Here is a 23,917-nt window from a genome sequence, read left to right as displayed (position 1 = left end):
ATATAAATAAAATCACGTATTCCATTTTATACCCTAATCTGTTGCATAACATGGAACTGTTGTAAATTTGATCTCCTGTCTAATCTGAAGGATATGTGAATCTTAAATTGTACAATTTTCAATTTAAATCATTATCAACTTTTAAAGTTTTTGTTCTATTCTCCTTGTCTGGATGAGGATGCTGTCAAACACCAACTTGTACACAAATTGATTAGTTTTTTTTTTTTTTTTTTTTTTTTTTTTTTTTTTTTTTTATGTTAAGTAATTCATAAAAGCTTTCAACACCATTCACACAATGAACACACTTATAAACACAAGTATGCACACAACCACGATATCCAATTTTTTTTTTATCATCAACTTGGTACTTCTTTTCCTTTCCTGTTGTCAAGAACCACCATTACCACTATCACCATGAGAATCACGACAACCATAAATCACCAACAAAACAAACACCACAAACCCTCAACCACGAGTTACTACCTTCACCTTCTTTCCCTTCTATGTCCAATCGACCCTCTTCTCCATCACCAGTACCGTTCACCATCTCCCACCACGGCAACCGTCACCTGCCACCACCACCTCAACCACACGACCACAATGTCAATCCGTTTGCTCACTATTTTTGTTTGTCTAATCGTGATTAACTCCAACCCACAAGAAAACCCATGTTTAACCATACCCAATGAACCTAGCAAACAAACTCCAACTTAATCAAATAAGTTGTAAAGATATTCTCTATATAACCACCTAGCTTCTTCTCGTTCTTTGACACTCGCCAAACCCCACCATCATACTAAACTGTCACCACTGTTCGGTTTCATCTATATTTTGTTACCATCGATAACCCACCTCTTCTATCACTTCAACCTTAACCCCATATGATGCCTCTTTTTCTAATGGGTTTTATTTTCATTGTCACCCAAACTATCGAATACCAAGGACCACTCTAAACCACCATCTATAGCCATCGTTCCCTGTAAACTGTTTTTCTTTAATCTTCTGTTCGACAATAGCAAACCAATGTTGAAGGAGGGCTGCTGTTTTACTAATTCCCGTTTCGATCACCACCCATCATCACTTCCTGCTCAATCACAAATCACCACCATTAAACCGACAATCATGAAACTCCCGTTTTCTTCTTTTGTTCCTCTTTTAATGAAACTCACAACCACCATCTCTAATCTCCAATACTTTCGATACCTCACCATATTAATTGATTCCATATTCAACCACCATAAGCAACGACTCGTTCCATCACCTTTATGCTCGGAACCCATTTATAAATTGTTCACCATCGCTGCTCCATATTTCTGTTTTAAACGAGTCAGTCATCATCTATTTCGTTCTCCTCTTACATCTCCCTCTCCCTCGTTAATAAACCTTTTCTTTTAAACCAAACCCCACCGAAAACTAGCTAATCAATTGGAATACTTGAGAATTATATAATGTATTATTAAATTTTCAAATAATAAACAAGTGGGACAAAGTTGTTGTTATGGCCGACAATGGAGTTTGTATCTAGGACGTGTCATTCTTTTTATTTGAGAAAGCATATGTAAACCAAATACCACTTCCAGCTGTTAATTCACAAGAGTTATAACAGGAGTTGGACTTGATTAATTTGTGTTCTTGGGCTTATCATCTAAATGGGCCGTCGAATTTGATTGTTAGAAAAGTGGCGTTCCATATTATTTTTGGCACGAACCATCTGTTTCTTTTAGCCTTGAAGGAATACATGAAGTTAAGGGGATGATGATAATAAAACACGATGATAATGATTTGATGATATTAGGAATGATGCTAGATGAAAGTGTTTGTGGTATGAGGTTGGAGTATTAATCAAATGATTTGATGTTGTCTTTTGAAGAAAATAGAAACAGAATAGTACGGATTAAAAATAAATAAGTTGTGATAATAAACAGAAAATAAGAGATAGATCAATGGTTTAAGGGGTGTGTGGGTGAACGGGAGGTCATGGGTTCGAGTCTCATACTTGGAAATTCTTTTTGCAAACTAGTCTTCAAGGTAGTCTTATTTTTAAACCTCACTATTATTAATATCATTGTTATTATTATTAATTGCAATTAATATTATTATTATTATTATTATTATTATTATTACTAATATTATTAATAGAATCATTAATATTATTATCATTATTATAATTATTAGTATTAACATTATTATTATTTTTATCATTATTTATATTATTTTAGTATTATTATAACTTTTATTTTAAAACAAGTAATATTATGTAAAATATACTCAATACATACAAAATGACTATATTAATAATTTAATGAAAACATATAAGTTAAACAATGATAGCACTAATGAATACATATATAATTTGCTCAATTACAAATATACGTGTTGATATATATAATTGATATAGGTTCGTGAATCGAAAGCCAACCTTATAAGTTATCAATGGTGTTATATGTATTTTTACTACAAAATACATTAGGTGAGTATATAGTCCCACTTTTAAACTCTAAATATTTCGGGATGAGAATACATGTATTTTATGTTTTACGTTATGGACACAAGTAACTGAAAATATATTCTACGTTGAGTTGTACCACTGGCATATTTCCCTGTAGCTTGGTAACTAATATTTACAGCGGTATTGTAAACGCGAATCCTGTTGATAGATCTATCGGGCCTGACAACCCCAACCGGACTGGACGACCAGTATTCAACGGTTGCACAGTACTTCGTTTCATGACTACACTTGGTACGGTGTAGTAAGATTTCATAATAAAGGGAATATGCGACGTGATTAAATGTTAAGTATGGTTACCAAGTGCTCAACCACTTAGAATATTTTTATTAAAATGTTTACATATGAAATCTTGTGGTCCATTGTTATAACGCTGCTAGCATCAAACCTATATATCTCACCAACTTTATGTTGACTTTTTAAAGCATGTTATTCTCAGGTACGAATTAAGTCTTCCGCTGTGCATTAGCTCATATTAAGGACATTACTTGGAGTCGATCATCGCGATGGGACCAACTGTTGATGATATCGTCCGGGAGGATAAGGACGGGTCTTTACAGGTGGTATCAGAGCTTTGGTCTTAGCGAACCAGGTCTTGCATTAGTGTGTCTGACTAGTAGTTGTTAGGATACATTAATGAGTCTGGACTTTGACCGTGTCTACATGTCAAAAGTTTTGCTTATCATTTCTAGTCGGAAATCATCTACTTATCATCCTTAGGGAATTGCCTGCTTACCATTCTTAAGTCTAGACATGCCTTACTGCCTTTATTGCATAGATAGTGTATAGACAAATTTATATCTTAGCGTATCTATTACGATAGACTTTGCTTAATATCTTCCGTAAATTTCTCCGTAATTTAAGGGATCCTGGTACTATATTTATCTATGCATATTATGCATTGAGAATACCATCCAACTATTATTTGCTGTCACTAAGCTTTTCATACCAAAAATCTTTTCTGTGATCGCGTACGATGGCCTCTACGAATCGACCAAGTTCTTCTGACTCCGAAGATAGCGTGACGGGAGCGCACCAACCGATCAACTATCGTGATTTCTTTAGAAAGTGGGGATGGGTTCGCGAAATACTTACCCTATGGAGAAATGAAGAAGGTACTCCATATCACGAGCCGAACTTACCACCTAACGTCGGAGTGCTCGACCCGCTCACCGGCGAACCTGTTCGCAACACCGTTTATACCCTTTTTGCAAGAATTTTTCGTCTTGAGGCTACCATTAACGGAACTAGAGAAGATATCCGACCTTTACCTCACACTGATAACCAACCAGGGTTAGTAGAAGAAGTTAAAGAACTCCGAGCTCGAGTGTTAACTTTAGAGAGCACGGTACACAATTTGCAAGCACCAGCAGTATCACCAACACCAGTAACATCACCAGCTTCAGCACCAACGGTACCAGTACCACCAATAACCCAAGTTTCAACAATCCATGCCTCACCATCTCATTCTGCACCTCGAGTATAATCATCGTTCTACGAATCGTTCTACATCGATTATCTTCGCTCGACATGGCGATTATGTAATTTCTAAAGTTTTAGAGATTATGTAATCTAGTATTAATGGTAAATCAAATGAGTTTAATATCTTATTGACTCATTAAATCCATGATTACATCTGAAGAAAATATATATGCAAATATATATTTTCATAAAGATTGTAATTAAAATTCTTTTGTACAAACTGTTAATGGTGAAAATATTTTAACGGGTAGGTAATACCCGAGGAATATTTAGATTTCACATTAATCAGCTACACGGTACATTCTTCGACTCTGATTCAACAGTCAGTCACTATCCTACTTGTATCCATAGATATACGTATCCGTTCACCACAGAATCCATTTTCGTTCAATTTCATATTTGGATTTTTACCTATCAGAATCTAACAAGTGGCATAATGAAGAAAACATTGGACAAAATAAAATTTGTTAGAAACAAACGAATTAACTAATTGAAATTTTGTTAAGAATCCACGCTAACTGTTCCAGCTAACTGTTCCTAGCTAACTGATTACATTTTATTTATCGCAATTTAATTATCGCAATTTTATTTATCGTCATTTAATTTCTGTTATTTACTTTAAGCATTTAATTTATCGTCATTTAATTTCTGTTATTTACTTTTACGCACTATAAATAACGGGACACGTATGCAAGGTTTCGACTTATCATATCGACCCATCTATATATATATTTCGGAACAACCGTAGACACTCTATATGTGAAGGTGGGAGTTGGCTATACAGGGTCGGAGTTGATTCCAAAATATATATATACTTTGAGTTGTGATCGACACTGAGACCGGTACACGGGTCACGATACGTATTATTTAATTCGAATATTATATATTAAATTATATATGAATATATTGGATCATTGAACCATTGGACAATTAGACTATAGGACTGCTAACTTTGGACAATTAAAATGAGTTAAAATGCTGATTATAATATATGAAACTAAACAATTCTTCAAGTTTGCCACTTGATTCTATTTTAAACCTCATTCGTATCTTGACGACTACAAATCGCATCCACAACTTTTTACGATTCTTGAAAACACCTCGATTGAGAAGTTGGACCAGCCGCACTATGTCTACGAAAGAAAGATTTATGCATATAGTTATGCACCTGAAAAACTTTCGAAACCGAAGTTATAGTTAAAACGTATCCGCGTCAAAATTCCTTATCATCCATTAGTAAAAGCAACCCTACAATTCCTTTTCAAGAAGCTAATTTTGTCACAGCTCCACTTCGACTTTTCAGTGAGACTACTCTTATTATAACCTCGATATATATACCTTGTCCTTTCACCGTTGTTACCAGAGAACCTTTTATATTCCATGACATCATGTACCAGCAGCTTGTCATCTCTTTGGCAAATCCGCATTCGGTATTTTGAAAATCTCGTAGAACTTCTCCAGTTACACCCATAACGTCTATCCCTAAGAATTTCATACTCCGAACATGAAGTATCTGAAAAACACCCTAAACTGCGAACTAGTTCTTGAAATGCTGATGAAGCAGCAAAAACTGTAAACGACTTAAACAGTCAAAAGTTCGACGATAAAGTACCGTGTGTTGGAAAAGCTTAGAAAAATAGAAGGGGTAGGAATTGGAAAACAGAGTGAGCAAAGTATGAAAGAGGCTATGGATAAATATCAAGAACTGAACCTGCTTTCAAAGAATCCAAATGATTCAGTGCCTGCTGAAACCGTTAGTAAGAACCCTACTCCTTATTCTAAACCTTTCCAGATGATATTCTTCATTATCATCTTATCTTAGATATTATAAGATATCTTCATATCTTCCGTTATACATATTCTCCATATTCCTGGAGATATTTTCCCAACTATCTTTATCTGAAATCATTTATCACTCCGTAACATCTGCGTTACAACATAAAAGAAATTGTGTTAGTTTCTAAATTCTAAAACCTTCGAGTTTAAAATAAGAATGCTTTGAAGTAGTGTTGGGAACTGATGCATGAATTAGTATAATATAATGAAACTTGATCAACTTCATTATATTACAGTAAGTCATGTTAAGTTTCTAATGGAAGGTGATGATTCACAGTACCGTCATCATGTGCCATGTTACACGACCCTTACATTCTATCCAATTCCGAAACGTATTAAGAACAAATCATCTTGATAGTTCTATTTTCCTGGATATTCTGGTAATTTGACAAATCAAAATTTTACCATTAAGAATATCTTTAAATAAGAATTAAGGAGAAAGAGTAGAAGATGTGGGATATGGAAATAAGGGAACGAAGGGGGTAGTTTTATAAGTGAAATATCCGACAAAGAAATCACAACAGATTTGCTGCATTAAATCAAAGGAGATTTTGTTTCCTAAATCGTCAAAGAACCAAATTTTATGAAAGATTTTCTTTAAATCTCGTGAATTCCGGAAATCAATCATAACCACGTCATCAGTTAAAACGATACCATATTACTCGTTTCACTCTTTCGTGATAGCTTCACTCGTACGCTTCACATTAATGAAATGTTTTATCTATACCTCTCAATAATGATAAGACTCAATTATCATCTCATATTCGTCATGAAAACATTTCTATTGTTATTTATGACAACCTCTACCAAATTTCGGGGACGAAATTTTTTTTAACGGGTGGGTACTGTAACGACCCGGAAATTTCCGACCAAATTTAAACTTTAATCTTTATAGGTTTCCGACACGATAAGCAAAATCTGTAATGTTGAGTCTATAAAGTTTGAAATTCATATTTGGATAATCAGTTACCCTTTTACCATGCCTGACGATTCACGAACATTTGTTTTAAAAAAAAAAATATGTAAATATATATATATATATATATATATATATAATTATATATACATAATTTTTGGAATTAATACCTCTGATAAATTAGAGTTAATTATATAATAAATAGAGTGATTAAGTTATAAATATACTTATGATAGTATTATTTATATATGAGATTATTTTTGATACCAATAACTACTATAAATAAATATAAATAAAATCACGTATTCCATTTTATACCCTAATCTGTTGCATAACATGGAACTGTTGTAAATTTGATCTCCTGTCTAATCTGAAGGATATGTGAATCTTAAATTGTACAATTTTCAATTTAAATCATTATCAACTTTTAAAGTTTTTGTTCTATTCTCCTTGTCTGGATGAGGATGCTGTCAAACACCAACTTGTACACAAATTGATTAGTTTTTTTTTTTTTTTTTTTTTTTTTTTTTTTTTTTTTTATGTTAAGTAATTCATAAAAGCTTTCAACACCATTCACACAATGAACACACTTATAAACACAAGTATGCACACAACCACGATATCCAATTTTTTTTTTATCATCAACTTGGTACTTCTTTTCCTTTCCTGTTGTCAAGAACCACCATTACCACTATCACCATGAGAATCACGACAACCATAAATCACCAACAAAACAAACACCACAAACCCTCAACCACGAGTTACTACCTTCACCTTCTTTCCCTTCTATGTCCAATCGACCCTCTTCTCCATCACCAGTACCGTTCACCATCTCCCACCACGGCAACCGTCACCTGCCACCACCACCTCAACCACACGACCACAATGTCAATCCGTTTGCTCACTATTTTTGTTTGTCTAATCGTGATTAACTCCAACCCACAAGAAAACCCATGTTTAACCATACCCAATGAACCTAGCAAACAAACTCCAACTTAATCAAATAAGTTGTAAAGATATTCTCTATATAACCACCTAGCTTCTTCTCGTTCTTTGACACTCGCCAAACCCCACCATCATACTAAACTGTCACCACTGTTCGGTTTCATCTATATTTTGTTACCATCGATAACCCACCTCTTCTATCACTTCAACCTTAACCCCATATGATGCCTCTTTTTCTAATGGGTTTTATTTTCATTGTCACCCAAACTATCGAATACCAAGGACCACTCTAAACCACCATCTATAGCCATCGTTCCCTGTAAACTGTTTTTCTTTAATCTTCTGTTCGACAATAGCAAACCAATGTTGAAGGAGGGCTGCTGTTTTACTAATTCCCGTTTCGATCACCACCCATCATCACTTCCTGCTCAATCACAAATCACCACCATTAAACCGACAATCATGAAACTCCCGTTTTCTTCTTTTGTTCCTCTTTTAATGAAACTCACAACCACCATCTCTAATCTCCAATACTTTCGATACCTCACCATATTAATTGATTCCATATTCAACCACCATAAGCAACAACTCGTTCCATCACCTTTATGCTCGGAACCCATTTATAAATTGTTCACCATCGCTGCTCCATATTTCTGTTTTAAACGAGTCAGTCATCATCTATTTCGTTCTCCTCTTACATCTCCCTCTCCCTCGTTAATAAACCTTTTCTTTTAAACCAAACCCCACCGAAAACTAGCTAATCAATTGGAATACTTGAGAATTATATAATGTATTATTAAATTTTCAAATAATAAACAAGTGGGACAAAGTTGTTGTTATGGCCGACAATGGAGTTTGTATCTAGGACGTGTCATTCTTTTTATTTGAGAAAGCATATGTAAACCAAATACCACTTCCAGCTGTTAATTCACAAGAGTTATAACAGGAGTTGGACTTGATTAATTTGTGTTCTTGGGCTTATCATCTAAATGGGCCGTCGAATTTGATTGTTAGAAAAGTGGCGTTCCATATTATTTTTGGCACGAACCATCTGTTTCTTTTAGCCTTGAAGGAATACATGAAGTTAAGGGGATGATGATAATAAAACACGATGATAATGATTTGATGATATTAGGAATGATGCTAGATGAAAGTGTTTGTGGTATGAGGTTGGAGTATTAATCAAATGATTTGATGTTGTCTTTTGAAGAAAATAGAAACAGAATAGTACGGATTAAAAATAAATAAGTTGTGATAATAAACAGAAAATAAGAGATAGATCAATGGTTTAAGGGGTGTGTGGGTGAACGGGAGGTCATGGGTTCGAGTCTCATACTTGGAAATTCTTTTTGCAAACTAGTCTTCAAGGTAGTCTTATTTTTAAACCTCACTATTATTAATATCATTGTTATTATTATTAATTGCAATTAATATTATTATTATTATTATTATTATTATTATTATTATTACTAATATTATTAATAGAATCATTAATATTATTATCATTATTATAATTATTAGTATTAACATTATTATTATTTTTATCATTATTTATATTATTTTAGTATTATTATAACTTTTATTTTAAAACAAGTAATATTATGTAAAATATACTCAATACATACAAAATGACTATATTAATAATTTAATGAAAACATATAAGTTAAACAATGATAGCACTAATGAATACATATATAATTTGCTCAATTACAAATATACGTGTTGATATATATAATTGATATAGGTTCGTGAATCGAAGGCCAACCTTATAAGTTATCAATGGTGTTATATGTATTTTTACTACAAAATACATTAGGTGAGTATATAGTCCCACTTTTAAACTCTAAATATTTCGGGATGAGAATACATGTATTTTATGTTTTACGTTATGGACACAAGTAACTGAAAATATATTCTACGTTGAGTTGTACCACTGGCATATTTCCCTGTAGCTTGGTAACTAATATTTACAGCGGTATTGTAAACGCGAATCCTGTTGATAGATCTATCGGGCCTGACAACCCCAACCGGACTGGACGACCAGTATTCAACGGTTGCACAGTACTTCGTTTCATGACTACACTTGGTACGGTGTAGTAAGATTTCATAATAAAGGGAATATGCGACGTGATTAAATGTTAAGTATGGTTACCAAGTGCTCAACCACTTAGAATATTTTTATTAAAATGTTTACATATGAAATCTTGTGGTCCATTGTTATAACGCTGCTAGCATTAAACCTATATATCTCACCAACTTTATGTTGACTTTTTAAAGCATGTTATTCTCAGGTACGAATTAAGTCTTCCGCTGTGCATTAGCTCATATTAAGGACATTACTTGGAGTCGATCATCGCGATGGGACCAACTGTTGATGATATCGTCCGGGAGGATAAGGACGGGTCTTTACACATTCTTTCGAGTCTTATCCACGTAAGCTGTTTCAGCATATAATACATAGACCGACTCTATTATTCTTCCTTGCATAATTGGATTGCCAACCACCTTCACTCTCTTGAATACGGACACATCTTCTGGTCCAAAGAGCACATAATTTCCTTCTGCTGTCAATTGTGGTACTGACAGTAAATTCTTCTTTAGGCCAGGGATAAGATACACCTTCTCGAGTTGGAGCTTATGAGAGTCGCCTTCATTTGGAATTATTGTCTTTCCAATGTGAGAAATAGACAACCTTGAATTGTTGGCTGTCAACACGACTCTCTTTCCTTTGTAATCCTCTATTTCTTGGAGCTTCATCCCATCGTTGGTCATATGATTTGAGCACCCATAATCGATGATCCAATCATCTTTGTAGTTTATTGTTGACTTTAAGGTTGCTGCAAGAGCTTGATCATCCATGCCAGCTTCAACAGAAAATCCAGCTTCTGCATCCCATGTTTCCTCATTAATGGTTGCTTCGAATGTGACCTCTTTCTTCTCATCTCTTGCGGCGGCCACATTTTCTTCGAAAGTTCGCCTTCTGAGGAATCTACAATCTCGAGCAAAATGACCTTTCTTGCCACAATTGAAGCATTCACCATTCTTTCTCTTATCATTTTCCCCGTATTGTTGGCGATGATCTCTTCTTCCTTGTTGAGCTCCCCCTGAAGCGTTGCCTTTTGATTTTGGGTGACCCTTCCACCCATATGTCTTACTTTCTTTCATCGCCTTTTGTCTTCGAGATGTTGTTTTCTTCTTATTGGTGAAGAATGCATCTTCTCCGTCTTTTATGGTTACTTCATTCATCTGCTTGGCTAATGCCTCTTGGTTAGCCAATAAATTCTCCAACTCTATTAATGATGGTTGAGTAGGCCATCCTCTCACAGCGGCTATAAATCCATTATACTCGGATCTTAAGCCCTGGATGATAATTCTCTTCATCCTTGCATCACTCACTTTCTCTTCAGGAGCAAGTTGAGATATCTCACGTCAAATAGATTTCACCTTGGTGAAATACTGAGAAATGGACAGACTTCCTTGTGAGATACCCGCGAGCTCATTTTTCAAGAGCTGGAGGCGTGCTTCATTCTTCTTTGAAAATAATTTTTCAAAAGTTTTCCAAGCTGCCTTTGGTGTTTTCTCGTCACGGATGTGCTCCAATAGATCCTCCTCGATTGTAGTCTTCAATATAAATAAAGCCTTCCCGGCCTTGATGTTTCATTTTCTCAAGGCTTCGGCATTTTCTTTCGGTGGAGGCGTTGTGTCACTGCCAGCAACTATTTCCCATAAATCCTGTCCTTGTAGGTAGGATTCTATGCAAGTCCGCCAATAACCATAGTTGTGGTTATTGAGACTCTTGATTCCACTGCTCGTACTTGCAAGATCTGCCATCATGACGTCCAACGTCCAATAAACTTGGTCCCAGACCAATGAGCTTTCACAGTTCCTAACTGTGCTCCGACAGAATCTCCCTTAGAGCCTTGGTGAAAACAAGTCGATGTAAACGTCCAACGTTTACCGATGAGTACCTCCACTAGCAATGGTCCCGAACGACCCGCTCTGATACCAATTGTTGGAAGCTTCGACGAGCCCAACACACCCACTATAGAGGACCTAGACTATACTAGACGCACTACACCAACACTTTGACGTTGGTTAGCCTTTAATTGTATAAATCCTTAGTGCACAATGTACTTAGGCGACAGTGTCGACCATATATCTTTAGGTGGTATAACCGACCATGTATTACTTAGGCGGCAGAGCCGACCATATAATAAAAACAACAAAAGTGCACTAAGAACTTAAACACAAACTAAGACTTGATCGGGAAACTTAACAAAAAAAAACACTTATATTAAATTACAATTACAATATTACTTACAAGCTTTTTCTTCTCTACTTTCGCTAACTCACACTCTTCTTCTCTTCTTCACAACTCACTTCTTATTTCACTCTCACAACTTACTCACAAATGAAGTCACCACCCATATTTATACTACTCCATGGAAAGTTCTACACACTAGATATTTCCATGGATAAATATCCACATAAAAATATCTAGATTTTTCTTTTACATTTTATCTTCTAGATTTTTCTTTTTCATTTTAATATCTAGATATTTTTCATATACATATTAATATCTAGATATTTTACCCATATACATTTACTACTTCCATTTTATTCTAAATTTGCATTGTATTTTAACATATGCATATACACCCTTATATATAAATGATTCTTGCATATCTTATACGCATACACAACACAAAACAAAGAGATATGATTGAGAAACTAGAAATATGGATGAAAGTATTCAAGGTTGGGTTTGAGTTTGTGATGGGATTCTTTGGAGCAATGAAGTTTGCAATTCATCAAACAAATCAAAAAAAACATCTCTTACACTCCTACAACCCCTTACATTGGTATTCTTCCTTGAGAATTTTTGTGGGTTTTGATCTCTTATTTCTCTTTTTGTTGGATTATTTTATTATTTTCTTGTTAAAAAATTTGGATAACTTTTTTGTGTAGTCAAAGTACTTCTCATATACGAAATTGTAATGTCAATGGATTGTTATTATGGATATAGGAGATAGGAGATAGGAGATATATAAAGAACAAAAGTTAGAGAGACGAAGAGTGACATATGAGTTTTGTACATTCTCATAAGTCACTATGTTGTATGTTATTTTCTTATGAAGATTTGGCAACTAAAGTGCTGCTCTAATGTTGGTGTTGCAACTTTTAACCCCCTCTTGGTTACCATGTATTGTAAATTGAAAAAGGTGTAATAGGTAAATTAGATTATATAAACAGTTATGACCGATGAATTACCTCCTCTTGGCATTTGTTTGTAGTAAAGGAGATGATTTAAACAATTAAGTCAGGTAAATAACAATTGGGCATTTGGTCTTGTGGTATGATTCTCGCTTAGGGTGCGAGAGGTCCCGAGTTCAATTCTCGGAATGCCCCTACAATTATTTTTTCTCCTGCTATTTTAACGTACATTTTATGGTCAACAAACGCTGGTTTCGTTTAACTTCATCATAAAACTTATAAACGTGGGCAAAAACATTATGTATGATCATTAACTGATTCCCATGTATAGAAAGTTTTGACAGCCAAGTGCAGCGCATTTTAAATGGTCTTTGTACATATTATATTATATTTATATTTCTACTTTAATTTAAATGGTGAAATGGTGAAATGGTGATGGGGATTAAATTAATGGTGATGGAACAAAAGAAATCTTATGGGCAGGGGTGGGCAAAAACTACTAAATCAATGCGACAATGCACCACCTGCTAATAAGAATACAACACCAAAAATTCTAGCACTTGTATATCCACTTCCCATATGGTATGAACCATCTAGGTTTCTAAGGTTTGGTTATGAAACAAGTGATTTCAACGGTGTAATCTGCTTCTGTTAACTCGATCACAGGCACACAAAAAAGAAATACTAATTAGGGGAATAATACCATACTGTTATAATTCAGTAGGCTTATAACTAATTTTGACTTAAGCCTATACAATCCTTAAATATGAGAGAGTAGTAATGGAAGAGAGAGATAATATATTTCTTATATGTAAGAAAATGGTGTGTATATGTGTGTTCATTATCCACATATATATAGTACAAATTTTACTATCCATATTTGACTAATTACCATCCATATTTTACTACTAAATTTACAACACTCCCCCTTGGATGGTAATTTTTTTTTTTAAAATAGCAATTAATACTGCCTCGTTAAAAACCTTGCTAAAGAAAACCTAGTGGGATAAAACTTTAGCTAAGGGAAAAAGAGTGCAGCATAGAGTTGACTCCCCCTCAAGTAGACAACGCTGAGTCGTCACATCTTTTGAACTTGCCTCATGCCAATATTGTGAACGTATGTTTTGAAAACAGCGATTGACAGTGCTTTGGTATAAAGATCAGCAGAGTTGTTGTATGAACGTATCTCATTTTAATCTGGTTGTCTTTTACGAGATCTTGAGTATATGAGAAGAATCTGAGGTTTTCATCTGAAACTGTATCATCTAAATCTTTTATGTACAAGTTTAGCCCCTGTGATTTGTCTACAATCTCCTTCATGGTTTGTTCAAACCCTTGTTTCAATTCCTATTCCCTTGTAGTCTTTTCTGAGCCTTACCAATATACCATTCTTTTCCATCAAACTTATGACCGTTAAGACCGTTTATAGCTTTAGCGCCTCGTCAGCATTTATATTTTGTTCTGTCATTTTTGATACTCTTCTTTCATTTGTATTATGTAAGCTGTATTATCTTCATAGATAGTTGTTACGCTTTTATAGCGTTCTAGTCCACAAGAATCAATAATGATTTGTATCATTGATCTTAACTAAAATCATTCCCAAGTAGCTTCATGTAATGCAATCACTTCTGCATGATTTGATGATGTTGCAACAAGTGTTTGTTTTGAGAACGTCATGATATTGCGGTGCCTCCATTTAGGAATACATATCCAGTTTGAGATTTAGCTTTATGTAGATCGGATAAATAATCTGCATCTGTATAACCAAACAAATCTTGTTTCGAGTTGTTAGAATAAAATAATTATAAATCAGTAGTTCCCCCAAGGTATCAAACTATTTGTTTGATCCCATTCCAATGTCTTTTGGTAGGGGCTGAGCTGAACCTTGTCAACAAATTAACTGCAAAAAAAATGTCAGATCTTGTATAATCTATAAGATACATAAGAACCTCAATTGCACTAAAATATAGAACTTCCGATCTGTTAAAATTTTCATGATCTTCGCAGGGATGAAATAGATCAGTGTCAATATTGAGTGATCTAACAACAATGAGTTTGTCTTTAAAAAAAAAATGTTTTAAAATCTTTTCGGTATAAGTTGTTTGATGTACAAGTAAACCATTAGGCATATGCTCAATTTGCAATCCAAGGTAATACTTGGTTTTTTCAAGATCTTTCATTTCAAAATAATTCTTTAGAAGTTGAATGATTTCATAGATCTCTTTATTTGTTCATATGATGTTAAGAACATTGACATAAACAACTACGATCTCATATCCGAACATTGTTTTTATAAAACATACGTGCAAAATAAGTTTATATTTATACCCTTTTTTTTTTATCAAGTAGTCATTTAATCGGTTATACCACATACGTCCCGTTTGTATAAACACATTAAGAAATCTTTGTGATTTAATGGAATATATTCCCTTAGGTTTTACATTAGATGCTTATGATACCTTAACCCTTTAGGTATATTCATATATATCACTATTAAGTGATCCATACAGATAAGTAAGTAGTAACAACATGTATGAGATGCATTTAAATAACTACCAGGTTGATTAAGTATCTAATAAGTAATTGTATCCATTACAGGAGGATAAGTTTTCCTCCTAATTCATTTATGGTCTTTGTGGGAAATCTTGAGTTACAAGTCTAGTTTTGCCTTGTAACTTCATTTGCACATTTCTTTTCGGATAAAAATTCATTTGTATCCCATACGTTTCACATCTTTAAAAGTGATAACGATTGATCCGAAAACTTTTCTTTTATCGAGCGATTCTAATTCAGCTCTTATTGCTCCTTTCCATTGAGCTCAATCATGTCCATTTTGTATATTCAATGACAGATTTTAGTTCCAGATCATCATCTTTATTCATGATGTCATTGTAACATTATATGAAAATATCTCATAGAGATTTTAGTTTCATTTCGGTTCCATAATATTGCATAATTTATCGCAATTTTAGTATTTACATTTATCAATATCCTCTGCAGAAGGAATATTGATTTGTGGTTCTTCTTGAACACTTTCTCTTACCTCATTATCAGCTGATTTTCTTTTTCGAGGATTTTTATCTTCGGAACCAATTGATCTTCCACGTTTGATGCGTGGCAAAGACTCAACAGTGACATTATTGCCAGCTTTTGGAATTTCAGTTCGAGCTGGAGCATTTATCGCTGGTATATATGATTTAGTCACTTTTTTATATCTGTAAATGCATAAAGTAATTAATTTGCAAGTTCTTGCATATGCATTATTTTTTGAACTTTCGTTTCACATTCTTTTGTGCGAGTTCAATATACCTTAATTGATGTTCGCATCATGAAGCATCATTTTATTTTTTATTTTTATTTCTCCCCCTAATCTAGGGAACAATGTTTTATTAAAATGACAATCAGCAAAACGTGCTGTAAAAACATCACCCATCATGGGTTCAATATATCTTATGATTGAAGATGTTTTATATCCAAAATATATTATCATCTTTCTTTGAAGAACCATTTTATTGTGTTGTGGTGATACAATTGGAACATACACTGCACAACCAATGTTTTAAGGTAGAAAATATTTGGCTCTTGGCCAAAATCAAGTATTAAGTGAAAATATTTACGACTTCCACATGGTATAATGCGAATTAATGTCGCAACATGTAAATTTACATGTCCACATATAAATATCGAGAGTTTTGTACTCATTATCAATTGTCTAGTTATTAGCTGCAAGAGTTTATCTATTGATTCAGCTAAACCAATTTTGTGTATGCACATGAGCAACTGGATGTTCAACAACAATCCCTGTAGATATATAATGATCATTAAATGCTTGAGATGTTAACTCACCGGTATTATCAAGTCTCATCCTTTTAATGGTGTAATCAGAATAATGTGTTCTCAATTTAATAATTTGTGCAAGAAACTTTGCAAATGCCATATTACGGCTTGATAACATACAAATATGAGACCATCCGCTAGATGCGTCTATTAGAACCATGAAATATCAAAATGGTTCACATGATGGATGAATTGGTTCATATATCTTACCTTGAATTCTTTCAAGAAACATTTGTGATTCTTTTTCACAATATACTTTTCATTAATAATCATATGTGCTTTCCATTAATCACCATATGTGTTTTTTTTTTTTTTATAAATCACCATATGTGTTTTTTTTTTTTTTATCATATATCCTTTTCACCATATACGCTTTTAATCATATGCGCTGTGTTTTTCACCATATGCGCTTTTAATCATATGCGATTTTCATCATATGCGTTGTGCTTTTCATCATATTCGCTTTTTATCATATGCGCTTATCATATGCGATGCGCTTTTTATCATATGCGTTTTTTTATGTGAATAGTAAATTAATTAATTTCGTTTTACTATTCATATGAATTAATTTAGATTTACTATTTTGTTAATTGAGTAATATATATACATCATATACTTGTGACTCCGAAGGCTCAAATGAATTTGACCATATAGTTATATGTTGTACATTGCACATTAATTTTCAGTAGAAGCTTTAGATGCATATTTTTTATTGATGAACTATTTGTTTCATATCTAGCTTAGGCAATTATTGTGAACATTTGGTCCCTATAAGAGATTAAGAGCATTTATCTTTTAGACTTTTAGTTGATTTGTACTTGTCACAATTAGGGATAGCACCCGCGGGTCCTTGATGCGGATTCATTGGATCCATCACCCGTACCATTTCAGAATATATACTAACTTAAAATCCATGCCTCCTCTTGTTTTGGTTCGTGGCCATCCAAGGTTTATAAATTTTTTTTTTTTTTTTTAGGAGAGAAGAAATATTGATATTGATATTTCAAGAGAAATGATGCACCTTAAATGGTTACCATACATGTCTATTTATAGTATAAAATATTACTATGCAAGAAATATAATAATAATAAAATTAACATCCAATCTAGATATTTTATAACACAATCTAAATATTTTATAACAATCTAGATATTTTATAAAATATCTATGAAAGGAGTTTTGGTACTTGAGATAACGAACCTTACACATTTGAGGGTATATTTAAGTAGTTGCATATTTTGTTTTCTTAAGTAGTAGTCACACATATTTTAATTCTATAGCCACAGTCAACAACTGAGAATGAGATATGGAGTGTCAATATGTCTGGGTGTCAATGTGTCATATGGGTTTGGCTAAAAATGGACAATTTTTGGAATTGTTTAGTTTAGATATTATATATAATGAATTCTTTTCCAACTATTTTAGTACGCTACTATCTTTAGGTAACTTTTTTGATACTTGTATTAGTTGTATAAGTACAATGATATAAAAGTCTGTATTATTAACATATAGTCTAAGTAGTCGTAAAGCATCATTACTATTATTTTGTTAGTTGTTGGTTCAATAATCAGCATTGCCACCAAACCCTTTTTTTTATAACTTATAAATATGTTTTGATTGGAGGTTAGTGGACTAATAGTAACTAAATAATATATGTAAACCCCACTTGTATCAACTTTTTGTTTAACTTCAACATACAAAACGATCATCTTGCATCTTTATTAACTTTATACATCACTTTGGCATTATGGCCATTTTGATGCACACTCTTAAAAAAAATAATTTTTTTTTTTTTAAGTTTTATTATTCAACTTCCTTTTTTCAACGGTCACGTTTTTAACAAAACATTTGACAAGTTTGGAAAAAAAAAAATTACTTTGCTTTCCCCATTTCTGTAAAACTCATTTAAACACTTTCTTTGTTTTAAAAAAAAATCACTTGACCAATTTTTTAATTCTTTCACAACACCCGATATCGTGATCGTGACCTTTCACCAAAGCAAGAGATATTTTTGATAAACTAAACACTGACTCGTGTTTGGAATTGTCGGCCACAATAAAAATTCATTTGATAAAAGTATATATTTTTTTTTTAGTTATAGAAGGAGACCACTTCATTTTCAATACTTCATTTTTGACAAAAAAACTATTCTATTTTACCATCCCTTTTTTTCTTACTTTAACTTTTAAGATATACTTTTAATAAAAATACAAACTACTTTTTCTTATTTTAACTTTTAAGATTTACTTTTAATAAAAATATAAACTACTTTTTGTATTTTAACTTTTAAGATTTACTTTTAATAAAAGTACAAACTACTTTTTTATTTTAACTTTTAAAATTATAAATTTAAGAATAAACATTAGTATGCATGAAATAAATAATGATTAATTGCATAAGTAATCATAAATGTTAGATAACATATAAAGACCCCGTCGTATTCGTATTGATCGGAATTAATCTCGACCCATGGTACCGTGTTGTCAAATGACGTGTTGCGTACATAAAGTACCGTGTTGTCAAATGACATGTTGCGTACAATCATGAGGTCTTATTAACATAAATATAAATGTTAGTGAAGTTAATAAGAGTTAGATTACAGAAAATATAATTCAGGCGGTATAACCGGCCATATATAACTTAAATAACATAAATATAAATGTTAGTGAAGTTAATAAAAGTTAGTAAACATAAATGATAGTTAGGCGACAGTGTCGACCATATATAATTTAGGTGGCAGAGCCAACCATATAATAAGAACAATACAAATGCACTAAGAACTTAATAAAAATTAGTAGTTCAAAATGTTAGTAGTCCAAAATTTGATATGTCCGAGTCTGAAAAACCTTAATAATTTCATACCTTGATTAGTGACTCGTGATCGTTTGAGATATCCTTTGATTACACTAAGCTCTTCGTGCTGATAACGTGTTATAATTCAGTAGGCTTATAACTAATTTTGACCTAAGCCTATACAATCCTTAAATATGAGAGAGTAGTAATGGAAGAGAGAGAGAATATATTTCTTATATGTAAGAAAATGGTGTGTATATGTATGTTCATTATCCACATATATATAGTACAAATTTTACTATCCATATTTGACTAATTACCATCCATATTTTACTACTAAATTTACAACACATACCACTTATTCACAAAAACAGAAAATGAAACACTTATTCACAAACTAATTTCATGGTACAGAACAAGGTTACACTAGTACCCTGTTTATTGACGACATTCTCCGTAAAAAGGAAGAGAAACAGAATGGAAAGACATCTTACTACAACATACACACGTATTATAATTTCTATATATAAAGAGTATATATATATATATATATGCGCAAAAACAATACGATAAAATACAATACAACAACAGGATTTTCGAAAAATCTTAAATACTCACATGGCGTATACTATCTCCCCGCTGCTATCAATATCAAGGTCTGCATCACTCTCGAGATCCTCATCCATGTCATCGTCAATGTCAAGGCTACCAGTAAGATACTGATTCAAACTGTTGAAACCAACAGGAGGGATGGTAGCTTCCGCAATTATCTGCATGATTTCGTCAACACTCTGAGTCGGTTGATCCGGACCCCCAAACTGGTCCATTGCGTTGTCTTTTGTTAGTTCTGATGGCAGGTTCCTTACAAACCATTCATGGTTTTTTATCTCATCCATGGTTATCCGCTGTAGAAATTAAAGAAATTATTGTCAATTTTTTATAATTAATTAATAAACCAAGAGAAGGAAGTCATAGTCATAGTACAATATAATAATAAAGCCAAATTTGATACCTTAGCAGGATCAGCAACAAATATTCTGGAGATCAAATGGCGGCACTCAGCAGATATATGGACATAGGCTGGGATTGAATATTGGACATTTAGAATTCGCTGCAAAAAGTCAAACAAGCTACCCCTTGAGTCAACTATGATATAGGATTGCCCATGTGTCACACAATGCACATACAGGTGGCAATTTCCATGCCCATTAACTTTCAAAAGTGTCAACTTAGGCGGCCTTATATCTCAAACAGGACAATTAACGACATTCAGCTTAAATGCATGTGTGTCAACTTATGCATATAACCTTCTGAACTGTTTTATTATGACTGTAAATATGATGTATTTTTTATCATATGTAAAGGTGTAAAACAAAACTCTATTCACCTTTAGCTGAATAGACTACAGAGACGACATATGTTACCTGTATGGTCTTGCGAAAATTCTTAGGCTCCTCGGGATCCTCAAAAGGATAAGCTCCCACAAGCATTACATATAACGTAACACCACAAGACCACACATCTGCAATCTGAATTCATAAAAAAAAACTACAAAATCACCAACTGTACAAAGGATTTATATATAGTATGATTAACGCAAAGGCAGAAACAGGTTTATCAGTTTATGTATATCATACAAGAGATAAATAGAAGAAATGAATGCTTGTACCTTGCCATCATATTCTTTCTTAAGCAATACTTCAGGCGCAATATATGCAGGGGTTCCAACAGTAGATTTCGGTTGTGAATGCAGCACAGAGGACTAGTCAATAATAAAAAAAATTTAAAGATTAAACGCAACTTCTAAGTCTGTATAGAATTAACATAAATTGATTAAAGATCACACAAACAAATAGAAAGATATCATGCATTGTACCTTGGAGTACCCAAAATCACAAATTTTGAGCCGAGGAGCCGGGCTGCCATCTAGTAGTGTGTTCTCCAGTTTCAAGTCACGATGGCATACTTGCTGCATTGTACAGAAAGCACACAAAGTTCATCACTATCAAACCTACAAACTAATACTCACAAATATGGAACAGCACAGAGGCCTAGAAGGACAGACAAGATTGGTCGAAGATCATTCTTATAGGGCCTGACATGACTTATCTACACACACTGATATCATCTATCAACAAATTTGTTTATGGAATAATAATTCGTGTAACCAATTCCTCAAATAATTTAGTGATATAACTTTTAATGAAGGGTCATTTGTGTATATATAAACAGCTGAAGGTTAACATATATATCATAGAACAATATTAGCTTGTTAATGACAAGGGCATGTTCTTTCACATAAAATTATGAAATTTTGATTACATTTTTTTGAACATATAAAACAAACAAGTAGACCATAAAAATAAAAGTGTAGCACATTACAGGACTTGATTTTAATAGACAGAGTTAATCAATACCATATTATGGCAGTAGCTGACTCCAGATATAAGCTGCTGAAAGAAGAAACGGGCCTGAAACACATTAAATATAATCAATCATGGACACGTAATAGAAACAAAACAACAAATAATATATGAAATGAATGCATTACGAACAAACCTCGTCTTCTGGAAACCGACCAGCATTACATATCCGCTCAAACAACTCTCCTCCAGATGCATATTCCATAACAATTGCCAGATGTGTCGGTGTTAAAATGACCTGAAGATGAAGTTAAACCACAAAATTTAACAAACCTAGATATAAGTATTTAAATAGAACTTCACGAGTTCATAATATAGCCACAACTTCAAAAGAGTATCTTTGAGTTCAAACAAACCTCTTTGAATCTGACAATATTAGGATGCCTCAGTGATCTGTGGTTGATAATCTCCCTTTGTACATTTTCATCTATCTGTTGAAATTCATGACAAGAAATACGGAAAAACAATTAGAAAGATGAGATGAACTTACAGAAGTAGTATCTACTACCGCTACTTACAAATCTATTCAGTTGAGTCCTGATACCATTTTCAATCATAAGTTATGTATGTTGTTTTCGACTTCACTGTATACAGTCTTAAGTCCCATAATCATCATTCCAACCCTCATTATTAGCCATGTTTTACCTATATGATCAATCTTATAACCCATGTTACATCATCAACACCAGTTTCAATTTATAACCTTGTGTTGTAGCTCATGTGGTAGTGGTCTGCCTGTCTTAACGAGAGGTCATGAGTTCGACTCCTGTGGGGTGAAGCATTGCACACTAGGTTGCCCCTTTACCCTTGAATTCCACCCAAGGGTGCTTTTCGCACATCGCGTTGCGGGGGCAGTTGGGGAAAGGGGTTTTACCACCCATGCCCTTGGATTGGGCCGGGTTTTCTCCTGGGCAGCAGTTGGGGGCGGGTTGTGCAACTGCGGGAGATGAACGCGTGGGTGGTTAAGTCCCCTGGGTGATCCCGTAACATCAGTTTCAATACAACAATGAACAAAAGAAACCTCATTTCCGTGCTCATTTTCAATATCAGTCACTAAAATCAACCAGTTTCAATTCAATTCAATTCAATTTATTACAGTATAGTACATAATTGTTACATAATAAACATAAAAATACAGTAGAAATTAAGTACTAACCTTCTCACCTCTCTCGATATATTTGACAGCAACAAGTTCATTGGTCTGTTTATCTCTCATCAATCTAGCAACACCAAAATTACCCGCACCGATATCTTTAACAAGCTCATACCGATCACTATCATGCATAATAGGCAAATCCATGCCTGGACCCACCGTAAGCGCAGATCGATCCATCGCAAGTTTAATTTAAAACCCTAGAAATACTAGCACTGTAAATCTAACCAGCTCACATTACAAATTACTACAATCATACACGTAATCAACAATAAAAGTTGATCGAATTCATCTAAATCAAACAGTTGGCGACACACCGATCACATATAAGATCGCAGACATAGATGTAGATAGAGATGAAATAGGGAAAGTGTGAGGTCACAAAACCCGTGAAGGTTTTAAAGTGAGGGGAAAAAAATAGGGTTTAAATAAAATAATAACGATGGATGAAATCTAGGTGGTAGTGATGACGATAATTGGTGACAACAAGGCTTTGCTTTTTGTTGCGGGTGTTTAATTAGATGCAAAAAAATTAAAGATTTTAAGATAATTAAAGATTTCCAAGTAAAAAGAGAAAGGGAAAAAAGATAGTAAAAGAAAAAAACATATGAATAATAATTAAAGGCATGATATGTACAAAATCATTTAAGGGTCTATTTTCAAATTGGTTTTTCGATCATCAAAACGATTTGGGTTGGGTTTTGATTTGAAAAAATATCATTGTTGGTCCACGAACTTTGCAATAGAAATCATGATAGTCCATTAACTTTAAATTCATCACCGTTGGTCCCAAGTTTTTATAATTCATCCTG

General features: G+C 33.4%; 1 protein-coding gene and 1 non-coding gene across 2 annotated transcripts; one reads left to right on the top strand and one right to left on the bottom strand.

Moving 5' to 3' along the window:
- The first annotated feature begins 13,022 nt into the window (after window positions 1-13,022).
- TRNAP-AGG (transfer RNA proline (anticodon AGG)) lies at window positions 13,023-13,094 on the top strand. Its single transcript has one exon. It is a non-coding gene; the product is annotated as a tRNA-Pro (tRNA).
- Window positions 13,095-19,902: 6,808 nt separating this feature from the next.
- Window positions 19,903-23,602, bottom strand: LOC139852325 (serine/threonine-protein kinase SRK2E-like). The gene is made up of 9 exons (XM_071841598.1): window positions 23,109-23,602; window positions 22,309-22,383; window positions 22,089-22,190; window positions 21,947-22,000; window positions 21,406-21,498; window positions 21,199-21,291; window positions 20,954-21,058; window positions 20,542-20,640; window positions 19,903-20,434 (listed from the first exon to the last, which is right to left on the bottom strand). The coding sequence occupies exons 1-9, from the start codon at window positions 23,283-23,285 to the stop codon at window positions 20,144-20,146; spliced, it is 1,089 nt and encodes a 362-aa protein (XP_071697699.1). The 5' UTR covers window positions 23,286-23,602; the 3' UTR covers window positions 19,903-20,143.
- Window positions 23,603-23,917: the final 315 nt, after the last annotated feature.

This window comes from Rutidosis leptorrhynchoides, chromosome 6, assembly GCF_046630445.1.
Source record: "Rutidosis leptorrhynchoides isolate AG116_Rl617_1_P2 chromosome 6, CSIRO_AGI_Rlap_v1, whole genome shotgun sequence".
Taxonomy (NCBI): Eukaryota; Viridiplantae; Streptophyta; class Magnoliopsida; order Asterales; family Asteraceae; genus Rutidosis; species Rutidosis leptorrhynchoides.
Note: the sequence above shows the minus strand (reverse complement) of the source record. Positions and strands in the feature narration are given on the sequence as shown.